At 43.0% G+C, this 11,047-nt stretch overlaps 1 protein-coding gene across 1 annotated transcript; it reads left to right on the forward strand.

The window, feature by feature from the left end:
- Positions 1-10,324: 10,324 nt before the first annotated feature.
- Positions 10,325-10,713, forward strand: TNP1 (transition protein 1). Its single transcript, XM_005889637.3, has 2 exons — positions 10,325-10,463; positions 10,685-10,713. Exons 1-2 carry the CDS (start codon positions 10,325-10,327, stop codon positions 10,711-10,713), a joined length of 168 nt encoding a protein of 55 aa, XP_005889699.2.
- Positions 10,714-11,047: the final 334 nt, after the last annotated feature.

Below are 11,047 nucleotides of genomic sequence, written 5' to 3' on the forward strand. Positions count from 1 at the left end.
ACAAGTCTAGCATCATCAAAGCCTCCATTCGCTGGCACATTTAGGTATGCATTCTAAGTTCCATCTTCTCATTTCTAGAAACAACTCTTAAGTGAGGACCTCAATGATATGGAATTTGTAATGAATCTATTAAATTATAATTGACATACAACAAAGCTGTATATATTTCAAATGTTCAATTTGGTAAGTTGTAACATATCACCACAAATCAAAATGGTGAGCATATCCTACACTCACAAAAGCTGCTCTCAGGACCTATGTCATCTCTCCCTCCAGCCCTTTCCTAGACCCCACTCAAATTCCCAAGAATGTGGAATTCAAGGCCTTGGTCCAATTCATCTTTTTCACCTACTATCCCTGCCCCGTTCTCCAGAAACTCACAGAGATACAACTCCAACCTCAAGAAGTTCAATGTCTGAGAAGAAATGCATAGAAGTAAAAAATTCTAGACCTAATCTGGTAAATGATACCAAAATGTATTCAAAAGATGAATAATGGGAGTTTACTGAAGAAGTAATCATATAATTAGAGGAGCTTTATTTTAAGTTTTTAAAGTTCTCTAGGAATTTAATAGATTAAAATGCTAGAAAAAAAAAACAGTGCAAGACATTGAATTTCCCATAAACATCTATACTTTTTATACTTTTGAAATAACCCAATTTGACCAGAACAAGCAGAGGTTGCCTGAAGGAAAGAATAAAAGACACAGTTAAAAAATGAAGTTGGGATTGGGAGGGCTGATATGAAAACTTAAAAAGGAACCAGACCTTGTAGACAGAAAGACGTTTCCCACACATTCTCAACAGAAGAGTGACATGATGAGCCTCGCTTTAGGAAGACTAAATAGTTTAGGTACCCTTTCTTAGGGTAAGGGTTTGCATAAATAGACTCAGGAGGTGATGATGGAGCCATTACCCAAGAGACTCCATTCATTCTGGGGCACCTGTCATGGCCTCAGTGAGAAGCAGGCCATTTATAAGTTCATCAAGCCCCTCTTATGAATAAAACATTCAACCAGCTCTCCTGGACTATAAAGATAAATGAGATAGGGATAGTTCAATGTGTTATCTGGGATTTTACCATAAGAAGTACCTTAAATCAGGAAGCACAAGGTGGGCTTCAAGAGAACAGAACCTGTGCAGTCACAAACAATCTTTTGTCCATGGGATCTCAGGTTTGGTTTACGCTTTGCTATCACCACCTTGATACTATTTTTTTAACAAAAGTTCAACATACTCATCTTATACTGGGCCCCATATATAGCTAGTTCTGGGAAGACTTGACTGACCCAAAAGTAAGCCAGGCCAAACCATAATTAAAGGGGTACAAAATCATAAAGGAAAATTGGCCTTGTGTGCCCACCTGAAGAAATTCTGAGACTCTCACACCCTAACCAGGGACCCTTTATGACTTTAGTCTTATTTTTGCTTCCTTGCAGCATGAAGAAAGTACCATCATCACTACTGGAGAGCAGTGGAATACTGAGGAAACAAATACTTCTGTGTGGAGACACTGTCCTCAGCAGAACTCTAGGGCATCTCAGCAGTATGACCTTCCACATATCCTAATAAGGATGTTCAGCATTTGGAATTTACTGACCAATAAAACACGATCACTGCAACACTTGCCAAATCTGGCTCTTTCTTTGGTCCTTACTGAAAAAGAAGGCTTCATTTTAAAGATTTCACTAGGCAATTCTTCCCTGCTGTCCTAGCATAGGGTGTGTGGAGGGCAAAGTGTTGCTAAGACTTTGTGCTTTGGAACTAAGAATTCTAGTATTCTAGGGAATAGCAAGGGAACTACTTTTTTCCTTTTCTCTGGTATAAATATAACTAAATCTAGCTCTCCAAATATGAGAATTCTGCCCAAGGTAACTGAGTAAAGCAAATAGGCAATAATACTGCCAAGAAATACTTGTCAATTCCATTTTTTAAGAGCCTCAAGAGGCAAAATGAACTTAGGCTTCCAACCCATCTCGTCTTCTTCACCCTCAATTGATCACTTCTGAGAATAAGAAGTAGAGTTTTAGCAAATCAAGTTCAAGAGATATGACTGGATGGTGAGGGTCTCTCTTGGCCCAACCTTGATCAGTAGAGTTATAGTAGGCATTTGTGTTCAAAAATAATTCAGAAATATTGAGTGCCTCCTCTGGTCAGTTTACCCTTCAGCACCATGTTGGTCATAATGCTTTGAAGTCATCAATTATGAAGGCATTGACCCTCAGTGTGGCAACTTGAGCCCATCTTTCTGGTCCCCTTTTGGTGACAGCTCTTCCCCCCTTTCACAGGGCCAAATGTCCTCAAACTCAGTGACAGCATTGGCAGGTAGAATGATTGCAAGAGGGCAAGAGTCTCTGGCACATGGCTCCCAGAATATGAAGGGAAAATTCAAATAGAGAAAAAATACAGGAAAAAAGGCCTGAAATCTCTCTACAGTATGTCTCATGGAACAGTGGCAAGAAGCCTGGACTGGGGATTAGGAGATCTGGGCTTGAGATCCAACTTTGCCTATAATTTGTAACTTTGGCCAAGCTACCCTTCATCCCCAGACCTATTTATTATGCAACTGTTCTGTAGAAACCCTTGCAACTCAAAATTCCTTACTCCAGTTGTTAAGTGGATTAAAATTCATTCGCTCCTAAGGACCATAAGAGGCCAAATGATTTAACATGCATGACATTTGCACACCATATCACATCCGTTCTAAACCCTAGGGTGCAGCTTTATTTTTGTTTTATGGATGTTGGGCACTCTATTCCCAGTATATTCAGGGAAGGGGCAACTTCTTCACTCTTATAGCCAGGGATTAAAGTCAGTGTGGGTAAGGAAGTAATTAATGTGAAAACATTATTTGGAGCCTTCTTAATCATAAAGTTTGGATTTTCTTTGTATAGTACTGAACCATGTGACCATAGGCTTGGTGGTTGCAAAAGAAATAAAAAATTGTCAAATAATTTTTCATAAGTCCAAAAATAACAAGAACAACAAAAACTAACAGTGTTCTCTCCAAACAAGAATTTTTAATTTGTCCAGAGGAATTCCAAATTCACACCTTGCCTCTAAGAAGAACTCACTACTTTTTCCCAGTTCTCCCCTACTTTCAGATTAGAATCCTTCATTGTGGTTCTATTATATCAGCACAGGCAGGCGGGAAAAGGCCAAGGGAGCAGAAAGTCAAGATCAAATCTATTTCTAAGGCAAGTGGAGAAGGCAGTATGGATCAGTGGGTAGTCATCGGCTTGAAAATCAGCAATCTGAGTCTAGCCTTATCTCTTGAACTGCCCAGGTCCTGCCCTTAAATAAGCTTCTTTGTTTACCAAAGCGGGGGCAGAGGAAGGTGGCTCCAGTTGAACCCCTAGGATCACTGCTCTTCTAATATGCTTCCCATCTTTTAGCTGCCCAATTTCTCTATTCCTGAAAACAGAAATTTCTTATGGGAAAAGAGTTTGGGATGCAGGCAGAAAGGATGAGAGAGGAGCCTGAAGAAAAAATGGGGGGAAAAGTTCTGACAGATCTTCAGGCAGAATGCATACCATCCTCAGAGCCAAAACACCCCCTTGTTTCCCATACTGAATCCGTTCAGTTCAGTCGCTCAGTTGTGTCTGACTCTTTGCGACCCTATGAATCACAGCATGCCAGGCCTCCCTGTCCATCACCAACTCCCGGAGTTTACGCAAACTCATGTCCATCGAGTCAGTGATGCCATCCAGCCATCTCATCCTCTGCCGTCCCCTTCTCCTCCTGCCCCCAATCCCTCCCAGCATCAGGGTCTTTTCAAATGAATCAACTCTTCACATGAGGTGGCCAAAGTACTGGAGTTTCAGCTTCAGCATGAGTCCTTCCAATGAACACCCAGGACTGATCTCCTTTAGGATAGACTGGTTGGATCTCCTTGCAGTCCAAGGGACTCTCAAGAGTTTTCTCCAACACCACAGTTCAAAAGCATCAATTCTTCAGTGCTCAGCTTTCTTCACATTCCAACTCTCACATCCATACATGACCACTGGAAAAACCATGGCCTTGACTAGACGGCCCTTTGCTGGCAAAGTAATGTCTCTGCTTTTGAATATGCTATCTAGGTTGGTCATAACTTTCCTTCCAAGGAATAAGTGTCTTTTAATTTCATGGCTGCAATCACCATCTGCCGTGATTTTGGAGCCCCCAAAAATAAAGTCTGACGCTGTTTCCACTGTTTCCCCATCTATTTCTCATGAAGTGATGGGACTGGCTGCCATGATCTTCGTTTTCTGAATGTTGAGCTTTAAGCCAACTTTTTCACTCTCCTCTTTCACTTTCAAGAGGCTTTTTAGTTCCTCTTCATTTTCTGCCATAAGGGTGGTGTCATCAGCATACTGGATGGGAAGAGGTAAATGGAATTGAGGTCTCTCTTTCCTTTTTCTCTGAAAACCACACCTTGGCCTTGGGCTCTGGTTTCTCTGCATTTCCTAGTGGAGATACAAGTTCTGGGCTCAGAGAGCTCAGCTCCTTGGTAAGACCCCTCTGTCATCAGCTTTCCCTGACTCCAGCCTACCATGAGCCCCCTTTGCCTGCTTGAACAGCACTAGCAAGAGCAGCAAAAACAGAGAAGACAGGGAATGCTTGCAAACAGGGTAGAAGGTCCTTACTTCCCAGCTGAGGTCAACATCTGCAGAGATTAAGTTTCAGATAGGAGTTCAGACTGAGTCATCAACATGTGTAAGGATTGTCACAACTTTTTCATGTTCCCTCTAATGAGCCCCAGTTCCTGGGCTGCTAGGAAGTTCCAGCCCTGGGAAGGCATCCATTGAACTCCCAGGAAAAATAATGGAGTGAGTTTGAATTGAAGAGATGAGATGGGAGCCAAGTAGAAGTCTGATTTCCAAAACAGTGATAACCAAAGCCTGCCCCTTCCTAACCTGAGAAAGGGGCCAGCAGGAGTGCCAGCCTCTAAGACCCTCCCCGCAGGGCCAGTTTGCCATCTTTCTAGGAGATCAGTCAGTTCAGTCGCTCAGTCATGTCTGACCCTTTGTGACCTGGTGGACTGCAGCATGCCAGGCTTCCCTGTTCTATGTTCTAGGAGATAAAGACACCATTTGCCTATCCACCTGTTCTGGGCAAGATAACACTCAGGTCCAAAATAGGAGGAACTGATAGCTCCTCTAAAAAGGCAAGGAATTCAGTTCTCTCTCCATGTTCCTATAGCTATCAGGAAATATCTGTTTCCTTCTATCAAGAGAAACAAAAACTAAGACCCAGTAGGAAACTGAGATATGGAGGAAATAGGTTTATTGAGGGTATCTCTGCTGCTCCTGTGCTAGGTTATTTGAAGTAGCTCATGTAGTACTTTGGTCATCTGATGTGCACAGACGACTCATTGGAAAAGTCCCTGATGCTGAGAAAGATCGAGGGCAAAAGGAAAAGAGGGCATCAGAGGATGAGATGGCTAGAATGGCATCACCAATGCAAAGAACATGAACTTGGGCAAACTCTGAGAGATGATGAGGGACAGGGAGGCCTGGCATGCTTCAGTCCATGGGGTCACAAAGAATCAGACACAACTGGGCAACTGAGCAAGAACAACAACATGTAGCCATTCGGTGCCTCAGTTTCTTCATACAGAAGGAGAAATGAAAAGTAAAGAGCAGGAGATGAGAAGACAGCAGACTGGATTAATAAATGGCTCTCAATAAAGGCCATCTCCGGGTCCACTAAGAGTCAGGGGCAAACTCACTGTGCTCTACCTCAATTGCATTGGCCCACACAACACTGGGGAAGAAACAGAAAGAGAAGCAGAGATAGATAGCAGGACCCAGAGCTCACCCCTGCTTGGAGATCTGACACAGAGGCCAACCCAAACACCCCAAAGCCACACCACTCTCTGGCTTGTTTATTGTCTCTGCTGACACTGGACTTTCTGCTGCTGAGTTTCTCAGCATGGGTGTCTGAAACCAGAATGTGTCCTTAGCCGTATGCAAAGGGGACTTCTCTGTTTTTTTCATCCATTCTTAAGTCTGGCTGCTTTCTTCTCTGTGGTCTCAGCTTCTCTTTGGCAGACTGGATCTTTAGGGGATGAGAAAGATTGGAGGAGAGAAATATTATCCAGTCTCCAGGACCATCCAGAAACTGCTTCCTAAACTAAAGAGGCCAGGTTCTTCTGCAAACATGTTCACCAGCAGAGCCAGGCCTGAGAGGCCAGCACGGAGCACCTGAGCACCTGTTATCGGGACAGTGTCCTTTTTCCCTTCCTTCTCTAGAAATGTTTCCACTTGGCATACAAAGTCACTTAATGTTTCACTGTCCATGCTCATAATACAAAAATTGCTGGAATGAACAAGTGTTTTTGACTACAAACTATGGACCATGTCAGTCCCTGTGGCAAATGCAGTCAAATAAAAAATGTAGTTCCTAACTACCTGTGGTGCTGGAGAAGACTCTGGGGAGTCCTTTGGACCGCAAGGAGATCAAACCAGTCAATGCTAAAGGAAGTCAACCCTGACTATTCATTGGAAGGACTGATGCTGAAGTTGAAACTCCAATATTTTGGCCACCTGATGAGAAGAGCCGACTCATTGGAAAAGACCCTGATGCTGGAAGATGGAAGGCAAAAGGAGAAGGGGGCGGCAGAGGATGAGATGTTTAGACAGCATCACTGACCCAATGGACATGAATTAGAGCAAACTCTGGGAGATAGTGGAGGACAGAGGAGATGAGACTGGCATGTGCAGTCCATTGGGTCACAGAGTCAGACATGACCTAGCAACTGAACAACAATAACAACAAACTACTAGGAGCCTACCACAAAAATCAGCTCAGCTCAGAGGCCATTAAATCCAACCAGCTTATATACAAAATAGCTGAAGTCCGGAGAAGTGATGTCTGTGGCACAGTCCCGACTAGAAACAAGACACATTGGCTTCTGTTGAGGTCATACTCTCATACATGATGCAACAATGTGGGCACAAAACAAGGTTCCAAACAATTAGAGTTGGTTTTCTAGACTGAGGACATGATAGGACCATAGACTATGAACAAATTTCAAAAGACAATGAAAATTTGGAGTCAGGGAAGTCTTCCTTGGAGAACATGGGACAAAATGGGGACGGGAGGGGGGAATCAGACAGTCAGGACAATAAGATTTTTAATTCAGCCAAGATTCCACAAATCCTTATTGGGCTCCAACCCTGTGGCTGGACTGTTCAATGCCCTGGAAATATATAGCATTGAACATAATTTTCAGATTCCTACTTTCATGGAGCTTATTTGTAGGAAGATCAGCTAAGCTGGAGTAGACAGAAAGGTTCCCAAGATACAAGGAGGCAAGGTAACAGCCTGTTTCGTAGAGCTCTATTCACTCCTTTGAGTGAATAAAAGTGTCCAACAGAAGGTCTCCAGAGAGAACTGTCTAGAAACAGCAAAAGCGGAAGATGTCACTTATAATGGCTGTTCAAGGAAGCTGTGTTTTAAAACATTACTTGCCATCTTATCTACAGACATTAGAAATACAAAGAGTGGCCCTTGAACTTCATTTTATCTTCCATTCAACCAGCATTTGCTAAAAACCTCCTATGTGCAAAAGTGCTTGGTTCTTAAATGAAACTGATAGCAAGGGAGAGAGAAGGAGGGACAGAATGTATGGTTATCAAGCTCTATTGAGAGTTTTTTCAAAAGGACTTAATATAAAGTATAAAGAGAAAAAAGAAAAGGTTGAATGATGAGTCCATTATCAGGGAAGTTGGGGATAGTGGATATCTGCTGCTCAGATTTTACTCTGAGCTCTAGACCCATATACCCAACAATCATTCAGTATCTCTATCTGGAACTCTCAAAGACACCTCAAACCCAAAATGTCTTAGACCAAAATCATGATCTTCACTGCCCTCTTGCTTGGCCTTTATCCCAGGGTGTAACTCTGACATCTAGACAGCTGCATCACATAGAAGAAGAAAAAAAAAAAAATCCACACCTTTGACACCCCCTGCTGTCACCAACCAAATCCAATCCATCACCAAGTCTTTGTCTCCAATCAATACTCACTGGGCCAGGCTTAAAATAGCTTTTCATTTTCAAATATTTCTGTCCTGAATTCCCACTGTTGGTAATGGCCCTTCCTTTTATTCACTTCCCCATCAATCCATCCCCCAATCTAATCTTATCACATCATTCTCTTAAACATTTTTCCATGGCTTCCCAAAGTACTTGAGCTTGTCTGGTATCTGCTCCTCTCTCCAACCTCAGTTTACACCATGTTGAGAAGCAGTCATTCACTGATTAGTGTAGATGTCTGATGAATAGCTTTCTCTCCCACTAGGCTGAAAGTTCTGTGAACATGGAGTCTAGGTCTGTTTTTACCCACTACTATTTTCACAGAAGCTGAGCGCCAAAGACTTGATGCTTTTGAACTGTGGTGTTGGACAAGACTCTTGAGAGTCCCTTGGACTGCAAGGAGATCCAACCAGTCCATTTGAAAGAGATCAGCCCTGGGATTTCTTTGGAAGGAATGATGCTAAAGCTGAAACTCCAGTACTTTGGCCACCTCATGCGAAGAGTTGACTCATTGGAAAAGACTCTGATGCTGGGAGGGATTGGGGGCAGGAGGAGAAGGGGATGACAGAGGATGAGATGGCTGGATGGCGTCACCAACTTGATGGACGTGAGTTTGAGTGAATTCTGGGAGTTGGTGATGGACAGGGAGGTCTGGCATGCTGCAGTTCATGGGATCACAAAGAGTCAGACATGACTGAGCGACTGAACTGAACTGAAGTGCATGGCACATACAACATGATCAATAAATATTTGTGCATTGAATGTTTCTTCTTTTTTAATTATTTTTAATTGAAGGATAATTGCTTTACAGAATTTTGTTGTTTTCTGTCAAACCTCAACGTGAATAAGCCATAGGTATACATATATCCCCTCCCTTTTGGACCTCCCTCCCATCTCCCTCCCCATCCCACCCCTCTAGGTTGATACAGAGCCCCTGTTTGAGTTTTGTGAGCCATACAGCAAATTCCCATTGGCTATCTAGTTTACATATGGTAATGTAAGTTTCCATGTTACTCTTTCCATATATCTCACCCTCTCCTCCCCTCTCCCCATGTCCATAAGTCTATTCTCTATGTCTGTTTCCCCATTGCTGCCCGTGCTCGTATGTGTGCATTGAATTTTGTTTAATGGTTAAGTCAACAGTTCTCAATCAGCAGTGATTTTTGGCCCTCTACCCCAGGCAGTTTGGAAACATTTTTGGTTGTCACAGCTATAGGGCTCTACTGGCATCTAATTGGTACAGGCTGGGAATGCTGCCAAAGGTTATACAGCACACAAGACAATGTGAAAATTAGTAAAAGAAAACCTCAACTAAGATTGGAGTTGAAAGGCCCATAGAGGGAGCTCTCACCCCCATCACTTATGGTCAAATACCCCCAAAAGGAAGATATTAGTTACTGACCCCAACAGGAAGACATCAGGTACTAACCCCATCAGGAAGTGCAACTACTCTACTACCCCAGCAGGAGGATGGAAGACTTCCATCGCCCAGCAACAAGCCCGGCCAATGAAAAGGGCCTCAGTTTAGCCAATGAGAAGACTTCATCACCTGAACTTTCACTTTCCTCCAATGAACCCTCATTATTGCCTTACTGATGACTTCCTTTCCTTGTCCACCTCCCCCTACTATAAAAGCCTTCCACGTGGTGTAGCCCTTGGAGCATCTCTATGTCCACCAGGTGAGATGGCTGCCTGATTCATGAATCATTTAACAAAGCTAATTAGATCTTCAAATTTACTCAGTGAAATTTTGTTTTTTTAGCAATGATAGTCCCACGTATTTAGCCAACAGTGTCAGCAGTGCTCAGGTTGAGAAAATTTGATTTAGATGAAAGAGAAAGAATATTTATGTTTTAGTCATATTGAATTGGATTTGCTAGAGTCAAGTCCTTATAGACATTGTCAATTCCCAATGCCATAAGAGAGACTTAAATATGATGCATATACACACCAACTATTAAATTCCCTACAGGCAGGATAGCTTTTTTGATGCCTCTTGTACTCTCCAGGTGCCCAACATAGGATTGGAATTTAGGTACTCAGTAACACCTATCTGGAAAACCTCATTTATCATTAAAAAAAAAAAAAAAAACTACAACATTGAGGGTAGCCTTGAGCTGCATTGGAGGGATCACCTAATTTCATATATATTACCCAACTGTAACAAAGCCTAGTGACATCACAATGGAGCCCTGCCCATCTGCTAAGCCCCGCCCTCTTCACAGTCATAATGGCTAAGGCCTTAAATAGCCAGACTCTGGCCCCTGGGTCCTGCAAAGCCCCTCATCTTGGCAGAAAGTACAATGTCGACCAGCCGCAAATTAAAGAGTCAGGGCATGAGGAGGGGCAAGAACAGAACTCCTCACAAGGGAGTCAAAAGAAGTGGCAGCAAAAGAAAATATCGGAAGAGCAGCCTGAAGAGTAGAAAACGCTGTGACGATGGTGAGTTAGGGATGAGTGGGAGAGGAGTTAAACAGGGGACCTTGTTGTCCTGAGGGCCTTTCTTCTTGAAGTTAGCTCTCATAGGACCCTGAAACCTCAACCTGAGAATTTCGTTCTCAACCAGGTTCCCATCTGGGCAGGAAGAGGATGAATGGGGTTCATGAATCTTCAGTGAATATTCTAACTGGTGTTCCTGTTGCATACTTGTCCCTTCCCTACAGCCAATCGCAATTTGCGCTCCCACTTGTGACTCCAGCAGCGGGCTCTGCCCTGGTGGACTTTGAACGACACCAGGCAGCAACCGAACAGAAGGGGGACTGCCAAGGAGACCTGAAGTTAGACCAAAGCCAGAGAAGAACTTATCATGTGGATAAAATGCCAATCATGACGAAATGAGGCATGTATATGTTGGCTGTTTCTCCCTAACATCTCAATAAAAATTTTGAAAGCTGAATTTCAGTGTCGTTTGATCTTTTGGTTGGAAACTGGGTTCCTGAGCTGGGCAGGCTTAGGGGGAATAATTAGCAGGTATGAAACCTATGAAACTATTAAATAAACCATTAAATGTGATTTGGATAATATCA

This window comes from Bos mutus, chromosome 2, assembly GCF_027580195.1.
Source record: "Bos mutus isolate GX-2022 chromosome 2, NWIPB_WYAK_1.1, whole genome shotgun sequence".
Classification (NCBI taxonomy): domain Eukaryota; kingdom Metazoa; phylum Chordata; class Mammalia; order Artiodactyla; family Bovidae; genus Bos; species Bos mutus.